Raw genomic sequence first — 26878 nt, forward strand, 5'->3', positions numbered from 1 at the left:
ATGTACTTTTTGTAACACATCATTAGAAGATATTGAACATTTATTTTTGTATTTATTTTTTAACTGAATTTAAAATAGACATGACAAATAAATTAAACAAAACTCTTAATTTAGAACCATATGACATTTTACTTTGTTTTCAATTTTCAAACAAAATTACAATATTAATCTTTTAATTATTTTGGCAAAGTTTTATATTCACAAGACAAAATAACTGAAAAGAAACCCTCATATACTACCTTTTGAAATACTGATCTCACAATATACTTTGAAACCCTTTCAAACACAAGATCGCAAAAAAAAAAAAAAAGCTTATAAAAACAATAAACATGTTAAAACTTTTCAAATTCATGTAACTGCCCTAATATTATATAGCACTTTTTATCCCAGTATTTATTTATTTTTTGTTGTTATTCTCTGTTTCATATACTCTGAACTGTACCATAATGCCTTATATTAGCCTTTTGATGAATTTAACTAAATACAAAAATAAAAAACTAGTGTAAAAAACATACAAATTCTTCAGCACAGTAGGTGGCGGTGTGCATTTATTCAGTTGGTTTGTAACCCGCCATTAAACACAAAACGACGAAGAAGAAAAAGGTTGTTTGGATTGGAAACCGCACTACTACTGTTGGACTTCATTCAACAGTTCATTTCATGATTCATTGTTCGATTTCTTACATAAAGACAAAGATAAAACCTCGCAACTTTGTATGTACTGTTGATGTACCAGCAGACGTGGAAAAGGATCCTATTTGTTGCTGATATTTAGGTAATTCACCATGAACGTGGCTAAAAGCGGGTATCGTGTTTTCTCGGCAAACTCCACGCCTGCATGCACTGAACTCGCTAAGAAGATTACTGAGTACGTATACCATTACTAACACCACACAACATTATAGAGACTGGTTTCACTGGTGTGTGACTGTGCAGTAATGTTAATGTGGGTTTGGCCTTTGGATTAGCAGAACACCAGACATGTGCACACGTGACATCCTGACCTGTTGTTTTCTTGACATACTGGGATGCCAAAGTGCAAAGAATCCCCCACCTCAGATGTTGGCTGATAACAGAAAGCTCGTAGGTTAAAACCCCAGTATGAGTGATCCATTAACTATCTGCATTTTGTACTCCAAATCAATCTGTTTAGAAATGAAATGTAAGGTTTTCTTGCTGTCCTCTGTGCATGACCAGAGCATGACCAGAGTGCTCAGTAGTGGGTTATGCATCACATTTGTGAATGCATGTGACTCACTCGCTCCTTTTGAAAATAGACTGCATTCATGAAGAAGACAGCAGTGAACGAAAGAAAAACATCTATTTAATCAGATTGTAACTTAACTGTACTTTTAAAGTCACGTTTATGATGATTTTTAAGTGCAGCTTGGGATGCTAATGTTGATTTTCTTGGTCTATTTGCACCTTAGGCGACTGGGAGTTGAGCCGGGGAAATCTGTCGTTTACCAGAATCCAAACAGAGGTGAATCAAGAATACTTCTTCAGATGCTCTGTAACCCTCAGATTACCCTTCCATTTTTAACATGACCTCATTTTATGTGGCAGTTCTCACAACTTTAATGTGAAAATCACATTCTCATAAACCTGGTCCTAGAAATAAAGACGTATACATTGTACTTATTTAATTTGGGTTAAATTTTGGGTAAGTGTATCCTATAATATGGTGCCTTGATCATGCCACCACAATCAAGTCACAGTTGTAGTGACTGGAAGTCTGATACTTTTCTGCAACCAGTTCTTTTGGACTAACCGGTTAAAAAAACAAACAAAGAACCGATTCACCAGTTCTTTTACGTCATTGCGTAATAATGTCATGTTCCTAATGCTAATATCCTGGCGTAGTGGAATGCACACTCAAACGTATTCAATAATGCCATATGCAAGCGTATATTCCTGATTATTACATTTGACTTGAGTTATTGTTATCAGTGTTTCATTCAGTGATCTTGCATCTTAGATAAGTTTCCTACATTAAAGTTTTGCACCTAAAGCACCCAATACTGACTCTGAAATACAAACGCGGATGTTCTGTGTGTCTAAATCATATAAAGAGAATAAACTTGTCTTAATCAACTCGCACTTTTTACAGATGCTGTGATCCAACTCATAACAACGTTAAATATAATCTGTATGCACAATACTCTATAGTAATATTCATTTACATCTTTTGACTGAAACGTTTCATCCCCTCATAAAAGTCCTCTCAGTGTTTTGAACATGTCCGAAAGAGGCTATTCTCAGTTCAGTTAACTTGTGTACTATTAACTTGAGAAGTGCTTTGATTGACTCGAGAACTGTTGCTACCGGATCATCATTATACATTGATAAAATGGTAGTACAATCAAGTCATAAACTTATTTTCAGTACGTTTTATTTGTTATACTTTCTGCTGTTCAGGAAAAAACACCAGAAATATAAATTTTGCCCTTAATCACCCGGCACATGCATGCTCTGTATCAGCAGCTTATCAGTTTTCAGTATGTCGCACAGTCCAAAAGAGACAATTCTCAGTTCACTGTACTGTTGACTCGGAACAGTTGCGATATATATATATATATATATATATATATGTATATGCACACTGGCGGCCAAAAGGTTTAAATAATGTACAGATTTCGCTCTTATGGAAATAAATTGGTACTTTTATTCACCAAAGTGGCATTCAACTGATCACAATGTAAAATCAGGACATTAATAACATGAAAAATTACTATTACAATTTGAAAAAAATCTTCAGAACTTCTTAAACTACTTCAAAAGAGTTCTCATCAAAAAATCCTCCATGTGCAACAATGACAGCTTTACAGATTCTTGACATTCTAGCTGTCAGTTTGTCCAGATACTCAGGTGACCTTTCACCCCACACTTCCTGTAGCACTTGCCATAGATGTGACTGTCAAGTCAGGCACTTCTCACGCACCTTACAGTCCAGCTGATCCCACAAAAGCTCAATGGGGTTAAGATCCATAACACTCTTTTCCAATTATCTGTTGTCCAATGTCTGTGATTCTTTGTCCACTCAAACCTTTTCTCAAACTAGAGAGTCTGATGTACTTATCCTCTTATTTAGTTGTACATCTGGTCTTCCACATCTCTTTCTGTCCTTGTTAGAGCCAGTTGTCCTTTAGCTTTAAAGACTGTAGTGTACACATATATATATATATATATATATATATATATATATATATATATATATATATATATATATATATTAGGGCTGTCAATCGATTACAAATTTTAATCGAATTAATTACATGATGTCCCGATTAATAAATCGCATATACAAATATTTGCTGAGCAAGCCCCTCATATAACAATAATTCAATATATAGTGATGAAATAATTATACAGTTATCTTTAAATATTAAAAAATTATATATATATATATATATATATATATATATATATTAGGGCTGCCGATTTAACGCATTAATTCAGTGCGATTTAATTTTACAAAAAATAACGCATAATTTATGTAATTAACCGCATGCCCACGGACCATAATTAGGAAGATTCCTGAGAAATGCAAGCTTGTAGTACCACCTGTTTAATCCAGAGGGCAGTAAGTGAAATTTCAGCTGTATGATCAAGGCACAGTTTATACAGTGAAGAAACACTTCAGTAGGCAGAACAACAGACATGCGTTACGTTCTTGCGTTCAAAACACTTGAAGGAGCGCAAATGCGAACTAAGGGATCTCAAGATGTGTTTAAAGATTGAGTATTAAACTATATTTAACTTGACACAGTGACTATTTAAATTCCAGGGTAATATAACACAATAATTTTATAAACTTACACTCAATATTTAAACAAATATTATAAAACGTTTGCTAGATTTATGCTGCAAATGCAGAAGTGAAGATAATATTTGCTGTGATCTCCCAAACGTTTACTTCCACATTCCAAAACCCAGAGTGAGAAAAAGGTCTATTGTGAGTTATACATTTTATATCACGTAATTGTGATTTATTTATTTATTTTTTGGCAAACTGTGAATTTTATACCATGCAGTTTGAAATAAAGTTGAAATTGTGAGATACAAGGTCGAAATGGCAAGGAATTAAGTCACAATTGCAGAATTACTTTTTATATTTTCTTATTCTGTGGCTGGATCAAGGCATCATACTTCCCACCAAAATCAGATGTATTATATTTCCTTTATATGAATTTCAAAAACATGACAGATTTATCTCTGTTTGATGTTTTGTGTCAATTTCTGCTATTTCTATTAAGTGTAAATAAGGCCTATTTCCTAAACAGATGAAGTAAAAAGACATATGAATGTTTAGATTAAACTCACTGTATGATTAATTGATAATAATTCTCTTTTTTTAATTTGTTTTTCAATTTGAAAATTGAAGTTATTTTGTTATGTTGTTTGTAGAGATGGGACAGCATCACAGCTGTATAGGAAACATAGATTGCCTGGATGAGCGGTCATTTATACAGGGTTGCAATGGACTTTGGTCATTATTCAGAAATATTTCGCTGCCTAATGATCCTGTTGACTAATTAGGATTCAGTATTCCAGAGAGCCGTGTAATAAACCTGGATTACACAACTGAATGTTATTAAAACAACAAAATAATTTCTTATGTATTAAAATGCAACTTATCATGCATTGTGTTTAAACTATCTTCAGCAGGGCATAAGGCAATGAGAATTTTGAGGGCACATGTGCTTAATTGTAAAATGATTTCTTAATGGTCCTAATATAGCCTTCATTTTCTCTTTCAATGTTGGTGTGAATGATTACCTGGAGATGTTGATTGTGAAATGTAGTTGTCATGTCACCTAAATGATGATGTTAGTGGTCTTGGTGTTAGTAATAAACAATACGTTTGTGTTCCTACTGTGGCTTTGCTCTTATGACAGAAACCCGAGTTGAGATCAAGGAATCTGTTAGAGGCCAAACAATCTTCATCATCCAAACCATTCCCAGGTAACCGTGCCAATAAGAGGGAGAGTATTAGACCTCGAATTAGTTAAAACTGACTCAAACATAACTAGCAAGCAAAATACTGATCATTTAGCCTGCTTGTTAAATTTGAATAAGACTCATTTGAGCCTGTGTTTTAGCATAACACATAATTCTTTATGCAATTTATATCTGTATTGTTTGTGCCGTTTCATCCAAACGTGTCATATTTGCATTGTAAGGCCACTTTACAAGAACAATGAGCTAAAATACATTGTTCTCAATCTGTCAGAGATGTGAACACTGCCATTATGGAACTTCTGATTATGGCATATGCACTCAAGACGTCCTGTGCCAAGAACATCATTGGTGTGATCCCGTACTTCCCCTACAGTAAACAGTGTAAGATGAGAAAGAGGGGATCGATAGTGTGCAAACTGCTTGCTTCCATGCTAGCTAAAGCAGGTAATGACCTATGATGTTCCAACTTCTGTTTTTTTGTTTAATTATGAAAACATTATGATCAACTGTGTTTTTAAATGGACAGTTCACCCAAAAATAAAAATTCTCTCATCATTTACTCACCCTCATGCCATCCCAGATGTGTAAGACTTCCTTTCTTCTGGTGAATACAAATTAAGATGTTTAGAAGAATATTTCAGCTCTGTAGGCCCATGAATGTAGGCAAGTGAATGGTGACCAAAAAGCTAGGGATGCACTGAAATTTCGGCCACCGAAAATTAAAATTTTTGTTTTGGGCGAAAGAGAAAAAAGGCCGAAAATATGCCTCCCCACCCCTCAGTGCTCAGGTTTCACTCTCAATCGATCTAATCATAATCACGGCGCTACCAAGCAAAGGCCGATGTCAGCGGTGTAGAAATACTTCAAAGCAGTACCGCCGCTGCCTATATGCATACTACGCAGTCTGTGTAGGGCACCAACTCCCTAGGAGGGTACCATCTTACCCTAGGAGTGCAGCAGAATAACGTTATTCAAGGACCCGAAACAGTTGCAGAACACAGTCGATCGCTTCACGCTCATATTGCTAACGCGACAATCCCCTTGACTACTGGCGCATGAACAAAGATCTCTTTCCATTGCTTGTGCGGGTTGCACACACGTATTTTTCTGCCCAAGCACCAGCACAGAGAGAGAGACACTATTCAGTGCAGCATCTATGTTCTTGAGTTGCCAGAAAGCTGAGCAACTTTTGTTCTTGAAGAGAAACCGGGTACTTTTACTTAAAATAGAAAGCAGTCCAATTTGCTATGTGTTTGTGTATAGCAATTACATTCAAATTTGTTTAGCCCTGCAAAACTTTGTTCTTTACTTGAGGATACATCTGTCATTTACAGTTGAGGTTGGTTTTAGTTCTATTACCGCTGTTTTGCACAATAATGTTATATTAATGTGGAAATACGTTTACATAAACAGAATAGAGGTCCTCTGCCGTTCTGTGTTCTGCCTGTTGTTATCATTAAAATGACTGTGTAGCATATTTAAACTTTTTTTATTTGCAAGATTCTAGCCTGACCTGTAAGTTCATTACTTGACTGCTGTTTTGCATATCATTAGTTTTCTAGAACGTTAAATTTGTTTGTTAAAGAACTGAATAAAGAATACTATATTTAATAATGTTTTAATATATTTTCTGTCCAATTTTTGGTGTTACTTTCAATAAAAGTGTGATAATTTTATTGATTTGTAGTTTTTCAATTCAGATTAATTAAATTAATGAAATTAATTAAAAAGAATAATATTAATACAATTATATATAAAAAAAAAAACTTTTAAAATAAGTATTAAAAATAAAAGTAGTTTTCGGCCAAGTGCATCCTGAATTTTCGGTTTCGGCCCAGAATTTTCATTTCGTTGCATCACTACAAAAAGCACATGAAGGCTGCATAAGTCCTTTTTTTTACTGTAAATTCTCCTTCCTGCCCAGTAGGTGGCGATATGTACAAAGAATGTAAATCGCTAAAAATGCAAAAAGTTAAATTGGAGATTTATTGTAAAAATGTTCTTAAATATTGATCTGTTTCTCACTCACTCACACATAACATATCACTTCTGAAGTTATTGATTAAACCACTGGACTCTTATGGATTACTTTTAAGCTGCCTTTATGTGCTTTTTGAAGCCTTCAAAGATCTGGTCACCATTCACTTACATCGACTGGACCTACAGAGCTGAAATATTCTCCTAAAAATCTTTGTTTGTGTTCAGCAGAAGAAAGTAAGTCATACACATCTGGGATGCCATGAGGGTGAGTAAATGATGACATAATTAACATTTTGGGTGAACTGTCCCTTTAAGCAAGCTTGAAAGGAAAAGTTCACCAAAAATGGTAAGTATCATTATACATCATATTATGTGTTTGAAATGAGTACATTTTGATAGTATTTTCATGTTTTTGTGAGGTATCCCTTTAATAAAATGCTATGTTGACCAGGCCTGACTCATATAATCACCATGGATCTGCACCAGAAAGAGATTCAGGGCTTCTTCAGTTTTCCTGTAGATAACCTGCGGGCATCCCCGTTCCTGTTGCAGTACATTCAGGAGGAGGTGGGCAGATTTAACAGAGATTAATTTCCTCATTATATTACATGGAGAAATGAATTACTGCAACAAAAGAAGTATTTTATGCTCTTCCTTTTTCTAACTTGCTCAGGTTCCTGATTATAGAAATGCAATCATTGTAGCCAAGTCCCCATCTGCTGCAAAAAGGTAACCAGTTCTCTGTATGTAATACGCTACCATTCAAAAGTTTGGACAGACCTTTTCATTCCTAATCATTAAGTGTTTTTCTACATGTTAGAGTCATCAGAACTGTGTGATACTAATAGCACTAATGAAAGTTTGGGAATTATGCAGTGACCAAAACAATAGTAAACAAATGAATATCATCATATTTCTGAAGTTATTGAGAGTAGGCTCTCTTTTTCTATATATATTAGAGCTTTTCACACTTTCTACCAACTTCATGAAGTACACCCTGAAATGCTTTTTAAACTGAATTGAAGGAGTTCACAGTATAGAGAAAGCACAATGTGCTTAAGATAACAACACACAAACAATTATAATCTTTCATGTCTGTATTGAACACATTCACAGTGCTTTGGTCATTCCGCAGCATCTCTATTAATGTCTGGGCTCTGACTGGGCCACTCCAAAAGGTGGATTTTCTTTTTTTAAAGTCATTCTGTAGTGGATTTACTTTGATGTTTAGGTTCATTGTCCTGCTGTCTCATGAAATAAATTATTTCATGAGACTCGTGATTGTTATGAAAGCCAATGATAAGGTTTGGTGAGAAACAAACTGAAATGTATTATTTTAGTTCACTGGCTCTTTTTCTCCTGAGAATGTTCCTGATGGGGCACGAAAGCAACTGTTCACGCAGCCCTCCTCACGACATTGGGACGCTCAAAAACTAATTGTGTTTATCTAAAACGGCTCACCACAGCAATAGTGATAACAGAACACAACACAGCTGCACACAAGGTTCACAGGGGTTCATGCAGTCATGGAAATCCTGGAAAAGTCATGGAATTTAGAAATAGTGTTTTCCAGGCCTGGAAATGTCAAGGAAAAACAAGTTAACACTGAATGTTTTGGAAAAGTCTAACAAGATATTTTCAGCATTACAAGTGTGCAAAGAATTCTTTAAGTTTGACACGATCGCGGAGTAGTATGTTAAGAGGGGTGGCACCATGCGGTCGTGCACTTTATTAATGCTTGAAGTTCGCTCACGTTAGCTCAAGTTCATATGGATGGTGTATAAGTAAAGGAATTGGTACATTTCATATTTACATTATTGTTTGTATATATTAAAGCTTTGAATGTTTGTATGTAACAACTCCCCATGTTAATTCAGCTTGTGGTGATGTTTGCTTGTGAGTCTGAGCAGTGTTAATTGTCCACTTCTTGATGAGCAATCACTAAAAGTCTCAGTGTCACCCATTATCTTGTTTTTTATGGAAAACATGAGATAAGACGTGCTGATTGTTATTGATGTCCATTGTTGCCAGGGCAACAACCAATGTAAGCACACTCCCACGAAAGGTGTCAGTTTCAGGTCTATTTCTCTCGATTTGTTTTCCATGTTAATCTGTAATAAGGAACATTGACAATGTATGTGAAACTGAGGTTGTGAGGCACTAAAATATGGGCCAAACTGTGTCCCGCATCAATTTAATATTGAACTCAATTCAGTTCCTATTAGTACTGAACGATTCCATATTATATGTGATGTTTTATATTTTGATGAACACGTCTGATTTAAGCGCTTCTCACTGAATGCGCATATGAAGAATTTGCGAAGTAATTCATTGAATTGACAACAATTGATCACATATATAAATATTTGCTGTGAAAGCCCTTCAAATAACTAATTCAATAATAACAATAATATATAATGATCAAATGATTATAAATAGTTAAATAAGTAATTGTAAAAATAATATGTATTACAATAATATTAATTGATTACATTTCATTACATTATTGTGGCAGACAAGTAAAGCATTGATAAGACAACAAGTTGCTTTAAAAGGCAATATTTTTTTTATGTCCATATTATCGAACATAATACTATCGTTGGTCTACAGTCCACAGAAATCCATTTTGCAGTTGATTTAGTCAATCTATCAGAGATATATTTATTATAAGGACTTTTCTTAGGACGCATCAACGCAAACATGCGTCAGACGAACGCCTTTAAAGTGCTTTGGTGGCATCGCACAATAAACAGGTTTTTAGGTCGATGTGTCAAATAAAACGTTATTTGAAACTTTGAAAAAAGGAAGTTTTGGAATCTCGAGATCCCAGTGTTCTGTTTGAACACAAGAACACGTTCTCAACTTGTGATGTCTCAAGTAAAGCAAGCACGCCTGAGTGTGGTTTGTTCTGCACTTTGCCCATGCAGCTTGAGCTTTCCTTACTGTCTGTCCCCTGCTAAAAACGGGCAGTAATTCAAGCTTGAATTGCTCCGATGGTAGAAATATTCCTTATTATGGTCCGGGGACATGATTAATTGCGTTCATTGATTTAACATGTTTATTATATAATTAGTCACACCAAATTAACACACTATATCGACAGTCCTAGTAGAAACATTTGAAACCGCTGCAAAAGACTTGGAAATTCATGAAAAAGTCATGGAAATTTACTAGTGGAAATGTGTATGAACCCTGTAAACATATCTGAAGAGTTTGTAGTCGAAGAATTGATTCAATTCTATGCCCAAAAAAAGCATAAACTCAATCACTCAATCACAACCAGCCACTCAAACACGTGTTTAAGCGGACCATGTAACCAAAATTCTCTTTCTCTTCTCTCTTGTGGTTCTCTGTGCAGGGCTCAGTCTTTTGCAGAGCGTTTACGTCTTGGTTTGGCCGTCATGCACGGTGAAGCTCAGTGTTCTGAATCGGATATGGCAGATGGGCGGCACTCTCCTCCATGCGTCCGCAACACTGGACACCCCGGCCTGGAGTTACCATGTAAGAACAAATCTTACCTCACTTTCCACCAACTCTCTGCAAATAACTAGAACCAGGTTATAAACCCAACACTGATTGGGCTTCTCAGAATTCTTATATTTTAAATGATTTGAAATGGAGCCTGAATAAATTATTCATCATTACCCCTCCTAGGATACCCCATTCTGGCCAACATTTGCAACAGCATTGCATCTAGGATGCTGTTTATGTAGACAGCTACCTATAACGGCAATAGATGAGTCAACTCTCTAGGTTTTTTCATTATTACATATACTGCTGCTTCTAGACTTTTTTTGAGATTCTTATGCAATCACTTTTTTCGTACCTTGAGCACAGATTTACCGTAAATGAACACTGTTCTAACCAGGCATGACGCAATGAAGCGACAAGCGCTAAAAGATTTTCAATGTTAATGTCCTTCCCTGTCAAGACCGTGGCAATCATAAGGATAATAATTTTTTTCTATTTTAGGTGTCCAACTCACTTGAAATTTCATTGGCCCACATAATTGTGTATTTAACATCAAATATTATCAGGTTGTGATTGTGTGATGTTGTGCAGCATTTCCACGTTCAATGTGGACAGACAAATGAATGGAAACTTGTTGCCTCGCTCCTGGTTAGGACACATATTGTACAAACAAACTATAGCAACAATTCAACAGAGTTTCTGTTATGTTGGAGTTTTGGGGGTTACCATTATGATGAAGAGTGGAGCTTGAGCTAACGATGAGGACAGAAAGATGTTGCACATTAAATTGAACGATCACTTCAAATAATGTGCTAATACTAATCTACACTAATAATTCTTTGTTGCTCGGAACTGCACAAGTCTTTCACCTACTTGTGTACATGGTAGTGTAACAATAAAGTGATTTTGATTTGAATTCCTACCAGCATGTATTTAGCATGCTAATATTCACTTTCACTAGTTAGTACATTAAAAAATATAAGATTTATTTAAGTTTTTCATTTATTTGATTGGGTTTACCCAATTCAACTCTGTTCTTTCTACACAAAGTGTTTGTAGTGGGATTATGCATTACATTTCAAACATGTGGAATCACTGTCTATAATGAAATCAAGTTCAGCCAAAGAGCTTTTTTTTGGTTTTTGATTGTACTGTGATATTGTTCAGATTAATGAGCAAGCAAGTCTTTCATGAAATATGCCTCATGGCAAATGACTCTTGTATACTCCTAACACACATTGCCTGAGAGGAGTTCAATCCAAGTAGATGTGTTTACATGTATAGTTTTTGAAAACCCTTTTCTGTCTTTGCTCTTCTTTTTAAGGTTATTCAAGGTTACATTGCCCATTTAGACTAAAATATCTCTTGGCAAAATTGAAAATCTATTGATAAGGTATATTTGTTGCGACTGTGGATTGTTGAAGGCCTTGTTTCTTGTCTGTGTGTTCTATCATTTGTGTGTGGATGTTTGTTTAACATGATGTTTATTTATTGGTAATAGGCAAACAACATGCTCCGTTCCCAGGCATTGAGCTCCCAAGTATGATGGTTAACTCTTTCTGCTACCAATCACAGCAGTGACCACGCTGAAATGGTTCCTTCTTGCATGTGTGCAGTGACTGAGGTGACTTGGTGTCTGTAATTCAAGCACTCTGAAGACATTACTCTATTCACCATGAGAAAAGCCATTGAATTAGAGCCCATAGAGGTTCTTTAATTATTCATTATAATTCTGACAAAAGTGCAGTCTTAATTTTTAAATATGCCCCTCATCTGCTATTGAGCAAACAAACAGATGGTCCCGAGTCAAAGTTGTTGTATCGGGCAGGACAGGCTGCTCAAAGCAAACAGAGAAATATTTATAGCCCCACAGATACACAGTGTTTACTGAATTTAAATTTTTTTTTACTTATGAGTGGCTTATTTTTAGTTGTCGCTGCATATTAAGCTGGGATAGAAGAAAGTATTTTAACTAGGGCTGTGAATCGATTACTTTTTTAAAGCCAAACAATCGTGAGTAATCATGGTACATTAAAACAAACATTAAAATTCAATCATAATTATATTGACTTTTTACTTTGTCTCAAAGAACTGTTTTGTCTGTAAAAAATTGGTTAGTCATTTATTTTAGTTATATAAATATGTTTGTTAAAATGTTCAGTTATTTTGTGCAAATAGAGTTAATTAGACATGTTGATAAAAGAATAAGTTCTGTCTGTCTGTTGTTTTTTTTGTACTATTATAATAGTTTTTTTTTTAGTTTTTTTTTTTTTGTTCCAGCTTTGTTAGCATGTAAATCTGGTTCTGTTCATGACATCTCCCACTACTACTAGACAAATTATTTTTTCCTCTTACCTTCCGTCATAAAATGTAATGTTGATGGCGCTCTAATGTATTTTAGCTCTCACAGATGTGCTCATCTGTAGTAATTTAATCTAAATTTCAGTTCATGCATCAGCCCCAGTGTTTCATAAAAAATCTCGGCCTCAGAGTGGACTAGAAGCTCACTCTAGATGCAAAAGCTGAGATCGTCCCTTTACAATTATGTATATTTTATCATCAATAATCGATAGCATACGTTTCCCATGATTTGTTTAGCATGCTTCTCTTGCTGGACCACATATTTTGTTCTGGACATCTAAAATATAACATTGTATTATTCACACAAGCAAGTTTACAGACAAGTGTATATAATAAATTTTTTTTGTCTAAGGTTAAAGCAGATAAAGTTTTTAACTATTTGGGGCTTACAGTAGCAGTTTGTATTTGATGTCTTCGAAATATAATGTTTCACTTTGTGATTCTTTTGAAAATATTTCAAACTGTGGCATTAGGGGAACTAAATGTAATATTTTTTGTCTGTATAAGGGCTATTTGAAAGACTGTTATATTCATATTAATATTTCTACCACATGGCCTCTAGGTGCCGCTGATCAGAATGGTTTCAGATCTTTTGCTATTTTATATAAATGCAGAAGTGATGGTTATCTATGAAAAGTTAAGATTCTAAGATTTTAAATGATACTTCATATGCTTGACTTATTTGTCCATGGACTTTAACATTTTAAGCATAAACGTTTCCCTTGACATAGCTCCCCCTTTTGGACCCACCGGCAGGGCAGTGGGGTAAAACTTCAGTGAAGTGAGACAAACGGATACTGCAGTAAGTGCGTTAATTTTCTTTAACACTACACAATGAACTGTGTTAAATTTCCCAGCCCTAATATTAAGACCAAAAAAGTTACACACTTCAGCTTACATCATAGAATAATTTTATTTCACAGTAACCGTATTCATCACAATTTAGTTAAATAAAAATTTAGTAGAAAAAGTAGCAAAGTGGTTTATGTATTAAATAACAATGCGGTAATGCCTATTTTTGGATAATCTGTTGAATTAAATATTTTCAAAATCTAAGGTACTTTTGATTCTACTTTTGACTATATATATTTAATGTCAAATATATTCTAATTGGCTAGGACATATATTCTAATTGGCTAGGAGTAACGTGGCAGTCCTGCCCACTAATAGCCACGCGGATGTATTTTCCCCATGTATAAATGGCAAAATCTGTACCGCCTGTTATGGTATACATACAGTATACTCTCATACTGACCAGCCCTCATCAAAGTGTAAAATATGTATGTGTACGCTTCAGATTGCTTCCAAACAGAACTAAGAAGCCTCAATTGCAGTGCTTACTTTCAATTTCCATGTGATTATAATTGTTGAGAAATGGAACCATTGAATGTCTGTCTGAGAGAATTGCATTTGTTTGTGATCCGGGATCATCTTGCCAATCAACACACCATGCCTGCTTATAGAAACCCATAGACTATAGAGTTTTACAGACTTTTAGCTGCTTGTAACAAAGGCCCTTGTACTGTCTTTGAAACACATGACCTTGATAAAAAGGAAGTAGTTCATGGAAGGTGGTAGTACATATGTAGAAGAGACAGGGCAAAAGTCAGGCAATGCTCATTGTCCACATGATTGTACACAGCCAGCAATGAGAAATACAATAGCCACTTAACCACATGTAATATGTTGAGATCACTAAATTATTAGTTTAGTTTAGGGATGCACCGATATGATTTTTTTTTAAACAAAATACTACAGACCAAAAACGATATTTTGCCACCTTATTTTGTCATCAGATCACTGGTTTGCTTTGGAATTATGAGATGTACGAATGCTATTTTATTGTTCTAACAACAATTTTTCATGCTTATGACCAATATTCTGATGGTATTAGTTTGGTCAATAATTAGAAGATAAATTCTGGTGGCTGATAAATTGTTGCATCTCTAATTTTGTCTTTTAGTCAATATAATATCATATATTTGGGTACTGGCAGGCAAAACTCAAATTCTTATGGCCATAAACAAACCGCCACACCTCAGAATGCTCTTGACCATCGCCATATGTTAGTGGCTGTTCACACAAGACATGCTCTTGTGTTCCGTTTGCACTACTTTCTATTTGTTGGTCTATGTAAAAATGCTGCTTTGACTGTTGTGCTTTTTTTTTTTTTTTTTTTTTTTTTTTGCATCATGCTCCGTTAGCACCTTTTTTATTTTAGGAATCAAAATTACATTTTGTTCATCTTTTGACATGCAATTTCTGTCTCAAAACAATGATCCAGTCAGATCTAGAATGGGATAAAGGTCTCAAGTGTTTTGAGCTTGCTCCGCCATATTGCTTCAACCCTTTATTTTCTGTTTTCATTGAAAACAAAAGATGATGTTAGGAAGAATGTTCAAGCTGTTTTTTTTATACCACGAAAGTAGATTGTGATTTAGTGCCCAGCTCCAACAAGAAAAAATCACAAAAGTAGTCCATAGTCGTGCCAAGTCCATTTTCTGAGTTGTTTATAATGCGCCCTGTGTGAACAGCCCATAACAAAGGTTCCACATTAGAACTGTATTGAACAGCAGCTCCCTTCAGGAGCAGACCTGGTATATTGAATGCTATTCTGAGAGATGCTACTTTGATCTGTAAAAATGAACGTAGGATAATTGAAAAGCTTTGTGTCGTGCTCTTGATGAAAGGCATGTGTTGAAGGCATGTATAACTCTTTTAACCCCTTTGTATTCTCCAGTCTCTCTCTCTTGTGTTCAGTTGGGTTGGAGTGTGTATTCTGGCTCAGTGACATTAGCCCTGCAGTCTTGATTACTCCTAAATTACAGCAATGTGTTGGAGTCCGTCATGCTGACTGGAGGATGACATTGATTTATGTTGTATTTTCCGGCACTGACTCTGATTTGTAAACTTCTTGATAGGGTGTATTGGGAACGAGATGATTGTTTCGCATGGCTTGTGCCGCTTTTCCCCCCAATTTTGTTTTCATTCCTAATTTTGTTTGAATTGTAGGTAGGGTAAAATGGGAAGCGCTCTCCAACGCTAGAGTACACCTAGAGAAATAATTTTCTTACTCAGTATTTTTTCTAGTTTTCCAGTAAAATATCTGGCTGGTAAACACAAAGGATTTAGGATGTTTATTATTACTGCAAATCAAGACAAAAATACTGATGAAGAAAATGATTTGTTTGCAGTGTAGGTCAGTGTTACACAATGTGTAGTTTGGTTCCTTCTGATGGTCATTTTTGGACACGGGATGGTTGACATTTAGGCCATTACATACACTTGAACCCATTTTACCCAATCTACTCTGATGATTGAATGTGATTGATTGGTGTCTTTGGTCTATTAACAATTTCCTGAAATAATTTCTAAAATGACTAGTTGATATTTTCTCTTTATAGTAATGATGGCCAAAGAGAAACCGCCCATCACCGTTGTCGGAGATGTTGGAGGACGCATAGCCATCATTGTCGTAAGAAATGCCTATTTTTGAAATGGGTATAAGTATGTAAATGTTTTTCAATAGCCAAGGCAAAGGGTGATACATGATGTTTCCATCCCCCCTCCCACCCTGTGTAGGATGATATCATAGATGATGTGGAGGACTTTGTGGCAGCCGCTGAAATTCTCAAAGAGAGAGGAGCGTATAAGATCTATATCATGGCCACCCATGGCCTGTTGTCTGCAGATGCCCCACGTCTCATCGAGGAGTCTGCCATAGACGAGGTGAGTGCTTCTCCCCTTTCACAGTGCAGCTCCACTATCCCACACAACCATCGTCCCTGTTTTCTGTTTGTCTTGGTAGCATGTTTTAGGGTTCACGGTATACCGCAGTATAAAAATGGATGGTTTTCGTACCATGTACATTTGCTTATGTACGGTATTGAGAATTAAATGCAACTGGATGGAGAATCTCACCTGCGCGTGCACATCTCATTTCCTCCTCAGCCAGCAGTGTAAACGAGCTGCTGATAGAGAAGCCCCATGTGTTTTCAAGTGTCCTGTCTGGGAACATTTTATTTTTGCTGTCAATTTCAAAATCAATGGTCAAAAAAACGTTTACAAACAGGCACTGTTTGCAGACATCGCTCATTGTGAGTGCGGTATTGTGGTAATATATCGATATCTGATTAATCATTTAAGCCTATATCACCTAGAGAAATTTGAACTGTTACACCCCTAATATATATATGTATTAGGGTTGCACAATTTAATTGGAAAACTAATCGCGATCACGATTATGGCTGCCAAGATTATGCAATCGTGAAAACTGACGATTACATCGTTCAATTTAAGTCTGCTCCTGTTGCGTCAATGTTTCTATTTACATTGTGTTTTTGCACCGGTTGAGTATTCTAACCAATCACTAACATGTCCGTTGAGCAATGAAACGGCAATGGCCAATCAGAGCCGCTTAAATTAGTCCTCCGTCCGTATCTGTAATGACAACTGATGCTAATTTGCAAGTTTTAAACAGTCTGAATGCCTGGATGCTTGCTTTATGTTCTAGCTCTGTTCACGCAGCACATGAAAATTAATACTGAAGAAACATCACCTGACACTCGAAAAGAAGCTGTAGAACAAGAGCGAAAAGCACTTTGTAATTATTTTTGATTCATTGCATGTTGCACCACTCACTTTGAACGTAGATGTAAAATACACTGCAAATGAGCAACACGACAAAACTAAAATGCTCCCGTTCTAATCACAGCATTCATTGAGCTCGCCTCGAAATGCAGATCTCAAACAGTGTAAACCTGCAGTCATTGTAATGGGAGAGTTTGTTGCGTTGTTTGAACATTTTGTTTTGTCATGTTAATAAGTAGGCCTATGTGAATTTGATTTGTACAAAATAGCAATAAAATAATTCGGCTGAACTGTTCCAAGTGTGTTTTGGAAGTGTAGCCAACATAAAGAATATGGCATGAATAGCATATTTCAGGAATCACTGTCATTGTTATCGCTTCTGCTCTAATAAGACCCATTTGCCGCGCAGCTGGTATTGGTAGATTTAACATTTTCACGAATCGCACAAACGCCGAAACCAAATTACAGTTTTTACTTTCCAAAGTGCAACCACTGAGGCCAAATGATCTAATGATGATCTTACATGAACAAGATCACCATTGAAGATCTACCAGGATTAATGGTCCCCTGTCCAGCCACTAAAGGCCTTACTGAATGAAGTAACTTAATGGATTTAAATCGGCTGTTTATAAGCTTGAATATGCCATATTATTTACTGTACGTGGACTAATAATTTAAGCAGTAATTTAGCAATAATTTAATTTATTCTATACCATACATATACATTTTTATTTGCCTTCCCTTAACAAACATTAAAATTATAATACAATATAATAAAAGGCTTAAAATAAACTGGAGTGCAGCTCATATCCACCACCAGCTACTCTGAAGAACCACATGGTTGCTTTGTGACGTCACGGTAATTTAATATTTTAATCGACATTAATAATCGCGATTACAATATCAAGAGCAATAATCGACAATTATGACTTTTGCTATAATTGTGCAGCCCTAATATATATACACTGGTCAGCCACAACATTAAATCCACTGACAGGTGAAATGAATGACATTTATTATCTTTATTATGGCACCTGTCAAGGGGTTGGATATACTAGGCAGCAAATGAACAGTCAGTTCTTGAATTTCATGTGTTGGAAGCAGGAAAAGTGGATTTCCAAGGGGGCCTCAATATGAATTAAAAATGTATTTAAAATAAGAAATATAAAAATAATCCAAATGAATTTAAATGCTAAAAATACTTTAAGATGTATGCTCACAAATTATTAACATACTCTTTCTGAAACTTCTAGAATAAAAAATGATCCATGATTCATTATTTTAATCAGACACATCTAGTTTCGGGCGAAGGGGAAAATATTCAAGTATTGTCTTGGACAGAGGGGAGACTTGGTGTCAAAAAGGTTGAGAACCACTGGGCTAGATGACTGGGCCAGAGCATCTCCTACACAGCAGGTCTTGTGGGGTGTTCCCAGTATACAGTGGTTAGTACCTACCAAAAGTGATCCAAGGAAGGACAACCGGTGAACTGGCGACAGGGTCATGGGCGCCCAAGGCTCATTGATGCACGTGGGGAGCGAAGGCTAGCTTGTCTGGTCCGATCTCACAGAAGAGCTACTGTAGCATAAATTGCTGAAAAACGTAATGCTGGCCGTGATAGAAAGGTGTCAGAACACACAGTGCATCACAGCTAGCTGTGTATGGAGCTGCGTAGCCGCAGACTGGTCATAGTGCCCATGCTGACCCCTGTCCACCACCGAAAGCGCCTACAACAGGCACGTGAGTGTCAGAACTGGACCATGTAATGGAAGAAGTTGGCGTGGTCTGATGAATCATGATTTCTTTTAGATCATGTGGACAGCCGGGGGCATGTGCGTTGTTTACCTGGGGAAGAGATGGCAGCAGGATGCACTATGGGAAGAAGGCAGGCCGGCAGAGGCAGTGTGATGCTCTGGGCAATGTTCTGCTGGGAAACCTTGGGTCCTGGCATTCATGTGGATGTTACTTTGACACGTACTATCTACCTAAATATTGTTGCAGACCACATACACCCCTTCATGTCAATGGTATTCCCTGATGTCAGTGGCCTCTTTCAGCAGGATAATGCGCACTGCCACACTGCAAACATTGTTCAGGAATGGTTTGAAGAACATGACAGAGCTGAAGGTGTCGACTTGGCCTCCAAATTCCCCAGATCTCAATCCGATTGGGCATTTATGGGATGTGATGGACTAAGAAGTCTGATCCATGGAGGCCCCACCTCACAAGTTATAGGACTTTTAATTTTCTGCTGCTAAGGTCTTTGTGCCAGATACGATACAGATACACCTTCAGAGGTCTTGTGGAGTCCATATCTCAATGAGTCAGAGCTGTTTTGTTGGCTCGAGGGGGACCTACACGATATTAGGCAGGTGTTTTTAATTTTGTGGCTGATCTGAGTGTGTGTGTATGTATATGTATATATATATATATATATATATATATAGGTATATACACACCCCAAACTCTTCATCTGGTGAATATATATTATATAATAATATTTAAAGAGTTGCGTATGAATAACGAATGCAGACTAAAAGTTAATGTACTTCATTTATTTTCAAAGAGAACAGAGAAAAAATGACTTCTGTGCTCATTAAACTCTACATAGACCAACTAATGCATTGAATTACATTTCTTAATTTAATTTAAAGCACTTTTAGGGATATATAAAAATGATAAACGACTTCATTACAATATAATCTTCAGATCTACATGTTTTTTCAATAAATAATTATACAAAAAAAAGTCCTGTATTGAATCTGGAGAATGGGTCAGGTGTCCCACAGCAATTGCTTACCTTTGTTTACCTGGATTTGTTCTACTTATAGCTGAACGTTATAAGAAACAATTCATGTTCAAAACTGTCACCTGACCAAATATTTGTGATGTATTTAATGTTCTTCCAGGTGGTGGTGACCAACACGGTCCCTCATGAGGTGCAAAAGCTGCAGTGTCCGAAGATCAAGACAGTAGATGTCAGTATGATCCTGGCTGAGGCGATCCGACGCATTCACAACGGGGAGTCCATGGCCTACCTGTTCCGTAATATCACAGTAGACGACTAGCCAACAATCACATTTTTGTTAGAGGCAGATGTGAGGTCCAGTTTGAGAACCATTTGCCCTCTTTTGAGGTGTCATGCATTGTCCATAGTTACTGTAAATTCTCAATTAAACTGCTTTTATGCTACAAAAAAGTCTAAATAAACTCCAATTGACAATTGACAGAATTGATGTGGATCGATGTCTAAAATAAACTCTCTCAGCCTAGCATTTACAGTTTACATGTAATTCTCTCATTCTTTGACACACAGATATGCCTTTACAATCCAATGCACTGAACGTAATATGCAAGGTTCTGTTTTGTGCCTTTAAGTTATATTCCATGTTTTAAGTTTACTCTTATCCGAAGTTGGAACACTGAGGATTTCATCGCTTATCAGTATTTCTTGGTTTGTTTTGCTGTGTTGCTTCAAAATTAAAGGAATATTTCACTGCAAAATGAAAACGTATTTGCTCATCCTCATGTCATTTCAAACGCATATGAATTTCATTATTATGTGGAACACAAAAGGAGACTTTTTGAAGAATGTCCTGGCTCCTTTTTCCCCATATAATGGAAGTTAAAGGGGACAGGGTCAGTCAAGCTCCAAAATGACTAAAGAGGTCAATGAAGCGATTAAAGACTTAATTTTGGACTGTTCCTCACACAAAGCTATCATATAACTTCAGAAGACTTGGAATATAGAGCATAAGCCATATGGACTATTTTTTTTATTTTTTATAATACTTTTATTGTATTTGTGTTAGGGATTAGGATTAATCCCTTCTAAAGTAGATATATATCTTTGAAATGCATGGGCACCTCAGACTTATTGGTTATATTTTGACCTCTGGGCTTGAACCCTGGTTTCCCATGCTGCAGTGGTGTTGTCTATCCTTTGTACCACTGCTGGTTAAGTAAGATCTTGAAATTGATGCCTGGCAGTCCTGCCCACCCTGTGTAACACCATAGGTAGTACTTCATCAAAGTTGCCTTCACTGATGGTATAGCCCTGCCCCGCACTCATTCTCCTATCACCAGCCAAGGCACTCAATTAAAAGACATTCATTTAGGATTTTAAAATGATTTACTCTTTTTAACACTGACATACCAGGTTGGTTTAGAACCCTTATTTCCCAGACTGGAGGTTATCTTCTGCCCCATCTTGGGTCATTTATTTTTTTGGTGCATGTAGGGTGGATAACAGGACATGACTGGCATATATGCAATGGATAAATATGGTTAATATTAAAACAGATAGAGACTCAGTTTGCAATCATCTTAAATAAAATTAGACTTCGAATAAACCCAAATGCATAAGTGCTATAGACAACATATCAATATATTAAAAGACACCCATATAGAAAAAAGACCATGAAAAAAGATTAGTTACAAATTGTATTTACTTTCTGTAGATAAAACTCTAGTACCAAGTTTAAAATGTTATTCTTCCAATAAATAAATGTAATAAAATTAAAAATACCCTTTAGTTAGAATCCCATTTCTTCCTATTACTACCACCATTAAAACCAACCAAACTGTAAGCATTTGTTCTGCAGTTTCTTCCATCCATTGGGTTAAGTCCTCTGCTTTCACTTTGAACCTATGTGGACTGAATCCCTGGAGAGGTTGTCCATGGTTATAAATGTACTCATTAAGAGTTTCCAGGTTGGATTGTTCTGGTTGTAGTAATCTTTCTGGGTAATTAATAAGGGGCGTGTGAATGATTGCATTAGGAAAGGTTCTCATTGTTACCCTCCACAAACCCTGTAATTGTTTAATGCTGGTTTTGTTTGGGTGTTGACCTCTATTATTAATACCTGCTGCTAAAATTACAGTGTTTACATCCTTCTTTGGAGATAATCTCTCAAGGAGTTTTGTGATGTGTAAGAAATTGGCTCCTGGGAAACTATCAATCTGCGTTCCAGTATCTGGAAAGATTGGAATCTGGGCCAGATTAGAATCTCCAATAATTACAGTAGCTCCCTCAATAGAAATAGACCACTCTAGATATTTAATGTGTATTATGATGTTTGGTGGGGAACTGAATTGATTTTTTAGTCCGTGTTCAGTCTTGAGGGGATTCGGTTGCTGAGTTTGTTTTAGGGGAAAGAAGGATTGGTTCAGTTGAGGCGTTAATAGGATTAATCCTTTTAAAAGGCCTCATCGTATCTCTCATCCTCTCTTCTTTCTCAATAAAAGTATTTTTATTGAGGTCTGTAGATATGGTTTTGTTAGGCTGTGCCTGATTACCTTTGACTACATCAGCAAAAGTTGCTTCAAACTGTACCAGGGAGTCCTCCTTGCTCATTACCATTGTTAAACCAGCATCTCTCAGGCTCAGTTTAGTGTTTTGGTGGGTTCTGTGGAAAGTGGCAAATTTTGCACTCCTCATTCAAGGCTGTTTCACACGATAAGTCATGCTCACATTTTTAGCTTGGCGTGTATTATATTTAAATTGTTCACGCAATACTGTTTGAGTTTGTGTAGAATATCATCATTAATTGTTTTTGGCCCATTGGCAGGCTTAAGCCCACTCTAGGGGTTTAAATTCATTAATAGTCTTGGCCAATTGTACTCTGATCTCTGCGTAATGCTCTTGGAGTATATACATGTTTGTTGCATCCAATTGTTCGTGTTTAATTTTTTACTTTTTGAGATGTTTCTGAGTTAGGTCAAGAAGGCTTGATAAACTCAGTGCATTTTTTTTAACCTGTTTACTCATGCCTTTTGGAAAGCTCTCGGTATCCAGGGCTTTTTGTACAACCTCAGCATGATGTGTTCCCTGTATCCATTTAAAATACATTTTGGTCAAATGTATGTCTATACATGCACAGACAAAATGCAGATATTAATATCAGAAATACCTGGAGAAACTACAACATACTCCACAGTTAATGTAGCCTACAATTTCAGCTTCATCTGGTAAGAAAAAAAAGAATGAAGTAATATTTGTCTTTTTAATAATAGTTAAATAATATATAATATTAATAATGATTAGGCTATTATTATGAAAAGGTATTTACAAGGCATATATTATTCATAGAAACTATAAATGTAAGAATAACATTTCAAATTGGGCATTTCATTTAGTTTTGACGCACTTCTGGTTTAATCCCCGCCCACACCCGGTTCTATCCAAATAATATAGAAATATTAGGCCTATTATCTGCAGATATGTTTAGCATTAACTAAATGAAGTATACTGTGAGCAGTTTTCAGTTTCTTTAACCCAATCGTATAATTCTTGCTTTTGCTTTGTCATTTATCTATGAAATACATGGACTTTAATCCAACTAACACAAATGTTAAACCAACATTTTTTGGTAATAAATAAATACTAATGTACAGAGTGAAACAATACTGTTTACAACCAGAATGCATGAGTTTTCAAAGTTGAATTTATTGTGTGTGTGCTCTTGGTCAGTGTTGAAGGTATGGTTCACCCAAAAATGAACGTTCGGTCATCCTTTACTCACCCTAATGTCGTTCCAAACCTATATGGCTTTCTTTCGGCAGTGGAAAACAAAAGGCAACGTTAGGTAGAATGTCTGCCTCCGTCACTATTCACTTTGATTGCAATTTATTTAATTTGTTTTCCATACAATGAAAGTGAATGATGACTCAACATTTTGCCTGACATCTCCTTTAGAATGAGGATACTGGATTGGAACAAGTAAATGATGACTATTTTAAAACTTTTTGGGGAGCTTTTCCTTTAACATCAGTTTGAAGTACAGCTACACCACTTTCTTTTAACATTCTCTTCCACTATGATGCCTTTTATCTGTCAGTTATACGTTTAAATAGCTATTTGTTCTGGCTGACATTGCACCTGTCTGGCAAGTAAAAGATTTCCCAATGCCTCACGTCTCTATGAGAGCGACAGTGGTTGCTATGGCAACCTTAATCAAAGCTGGTTGGTTCTCAGAGCCTATATTTTTGCAGTGGTGCAAATACGGCCTGCGATCCAACCTTATGGCGGACATACGTTTTTGTTATAATGTTCTGTATTATTTCCCTGCTGCTGATTTGCAATCTTATTTTTGTAAATAAACACAACATGATCGCTTCATGGAGTGCAGTTGTCCCTTTATTAAAGATGAAACACCAGACAAATACGTGCAGTTGAGGTCATGTTGTGAATATAGCTGCAAATGTCCAGCAAACTCTTCTCAGGATTTGATGATGTCATCAGTGGTCTTCAGTATTAAGGGGTCGAGTTGGTAAAGGACCATTTACTTGCTCTAAACTCCTCAACTTTATTGAGAAGACACTGAGGAGCTTAGACCAAGTCAAGGGGCCTGAACAAAACCACAGGTGTCAATCTCACGAAAACATGCCCGGGTCACATTTTATCCCATATCATTAAAAAAAAAGGTTTCACCCTGGGATGCTTTTTAAACCGTTTTGAAGGGGTTCCCATCTATGTTGGGCACTTATTGGCTGCTTTTCTTCATTATGTGGTCCAAGTCATCCATTTCAAAAACAATTTTAGTTTTATTGAAATATATTAATATGGTGGCGCGATTATATTTTTGTCTACAAAACTCATTTCAAACATTTATTTATGATCAAAAGATTTTTAAGATCATGAGAAACATTTCAGGCAAGTGTTTCAAAAGTTATGAAAATAAAATAGACTAAGTCTTGTTTTCAGAGAAATTAAGTGTGTTTTATGCTTAAAACAAGAAAAACTATTTGAACTATTTCCCTTAGAAGTTTTTCTATTTAGTAACCTCATTGGTAAATCGTTTTTTTCTCATTATAAGCACAAACAGAAAACAATTTCATTAGATTTCCCTAAAAAACAACACGCAATAACATATCAATATCATGTCATTTTCCTTCTCAAGTAAATTTATCTTGTTTTAAGATCGTTTCAATATTTTTAATGGAAAACAAGAGATGAAGATACTCTAAGAATTTATTTTTGAAGTGTACAAAATATAAGGACTTATTTCTTTGTGTTCTAAGGTGAAGAATTACCAGTTACATGCATTTTTACCCATAGAGTACACCCAAAATAAAATAATTTAAAAACATTGAGCGACTAAAACGACTCCTCAAAAGACTGATAGTTGTACACCAAAAAAAAAAAAAAGCATACCTGCAGTTGTTTTTAATTGTGAAGCGTTGTCTGTTATCTCAAACAATGAAAAGATCAGGTGGGAGACCAGCACTTATCAGTGTGTGGATGCCTCTCAGTCAGGGCTGACAGACAGATAGACAGACAGCTGTGTGTTTAAACTGGACTAGAAGAGGAACTAGACATGCGGCACATAGAAGTCACTTCCTGCTTTCAGCTGTAGGAAACAATACACCTTTTTCTGCCCTAGGTATGAAAGGGGAACACTTAAAAGTGTGTGTGTGTGTGTGTATATGAAGTCTGTCTTTGTGTGTCTGTGTTTTAGCAGGTGCTATGGGGAAGCTGTGAATAGACCGTTGGAAAAAGGAGTTAAAAGCAGTTTAGAATAGACAAACATAATATGATTCGTAAAACTTCTGTTGTGATTTTTCCAAAAGGAGCTTTTTGATTGAGAATCTCTTTGCATGATAAATGGTTGAAATGAGTTGTAATTCACTACAAATTACTTCAGTAATCAGATTATTTTACAAACCCTTCAGCTGTCACAGAAATGCAAACTGGCATACATATGAACGTACACTGATGAGCCAAAACATTATGACAACCTGCCTAATATGCTCTTGGTCCTCCATGTGCTGCCAAAACAGCGCTGATCTGCCAGGGCATTAACTCTACAAGACCCCTGAAGTTGTCCTGTGATATCTGGCACCAAGACATTAGCAGAAGATCCTTCAAGTCCTATAAGCGGCGAGTTGGAGCCGCCATGGATCGGACTTGTTGGTCCAGCACATCCCACAGATGCTCAACTGGATTGAGATCTGGGGAATTGAGAGGCCAGGGCAACACCTTGAACTCTTCATCATGTTCCTCAAACCATTCCCGAACAATGTGTGCAGAGACCACGGCCATCCAATACCATTGCCATGAAGGGGTGTACCTGGTCTGCAACAATGTTTAGGTAGGTGGTATGTGTCAAATTGATGTCCACATGAATGGCTAGACCCAGCGTTTCCTAGCAGAACATTGTCCAGAGCATCACACTGCCTCCACCTGCTTGACATCTTCCCACAGTGCATCCTGGTGCCATCACTTCCCCAGGTAAACGGTGCGCACATACACGGCCGTCCACGTTAAGTATAGAAAACGGGACCCATCAAACCAGTCAACCTTTTTTCAATGCTCCAAGGTCCAGTTTCGATGCTCGCATTCCCATTGAAGGTGCTTTTGATGGTGGGCAGGGGTCTTCGTAGGCACTCTGAGCGGTCTGTGGCTGGTCAACAGGCTGCGATGCACTGTGTTGTGACACATTCCTCCTGTAACCATTATTAAAATATTCTGTGACTTAGAGTAGACCTTCTGTTGGTTCGAACCAAACGGGAT

The 26878-nt window shown here is 36.4% G+C and overlaps 1 protein-coding gene across 2 annotated transcripts; it reads left to right on the plus strand.

Annotated features, from left to right (window-relative positions):
- The first annotated feature begins 598 nt into the window (after nucleotides 1-598).
- Nucleotides 599-24475, plus strand: LOC127653327 (phosphoribosyl pyrophosphate synthase-associated protein 1-like). 2 transcript variants are annotated; one of them, XM_052139979.1, is made up of 11 exons: nucleotides 599-868; nucleotides 1431-1483; nucleotides 4899-4965; nucleotides 5234-5406; nucleotides 7394-7509; nucleotides 7616-7671; nucleotides 10301-10443; nucleotides 11915-11953; nucleotides 16179-16249; nucleotides 16357-16503; nucleotides 20274-24475. In XM_052139979.1, the coding sequence occupies exons 1-11, from the start codon at nucleotides 786-788 to the stop codon at nucleotides 20430-20432; spliced, it is 1107 nt and encodes a 368-aa protein (XP_051995939.1). In that variant the 5' UTR covers nucleotides 599-785; the 3' UTR covers nucleotides 20433-24475. The 2 variants fall into 2 exon arrangements, with proteins under 2 accessions (XP_051995939.1, XP_051995940.1); XM_052139980.1 differs by lacking the exon at nucleotides 11915-11953.
- The last annotated feature ends 2403 nt before the right edge of the window (nucleotides 24476-26878 follow it).

Source organism: Xyrauchen texanus, chromosome 12, assembly GCF_025860055.1.
Source record: "Xyrauchen texanus isolate HMW12.3.18 chromosome 12, RBS_HiC_50CHRs, whole genome shotgun sequence".
NCBI classification, from domain to species: Eukaryota; Metazoa; Chordata; class Actinopteri; order Cypriniformes; family Catostomidae; genus Xyrauchen; species Xyrauchen texanus.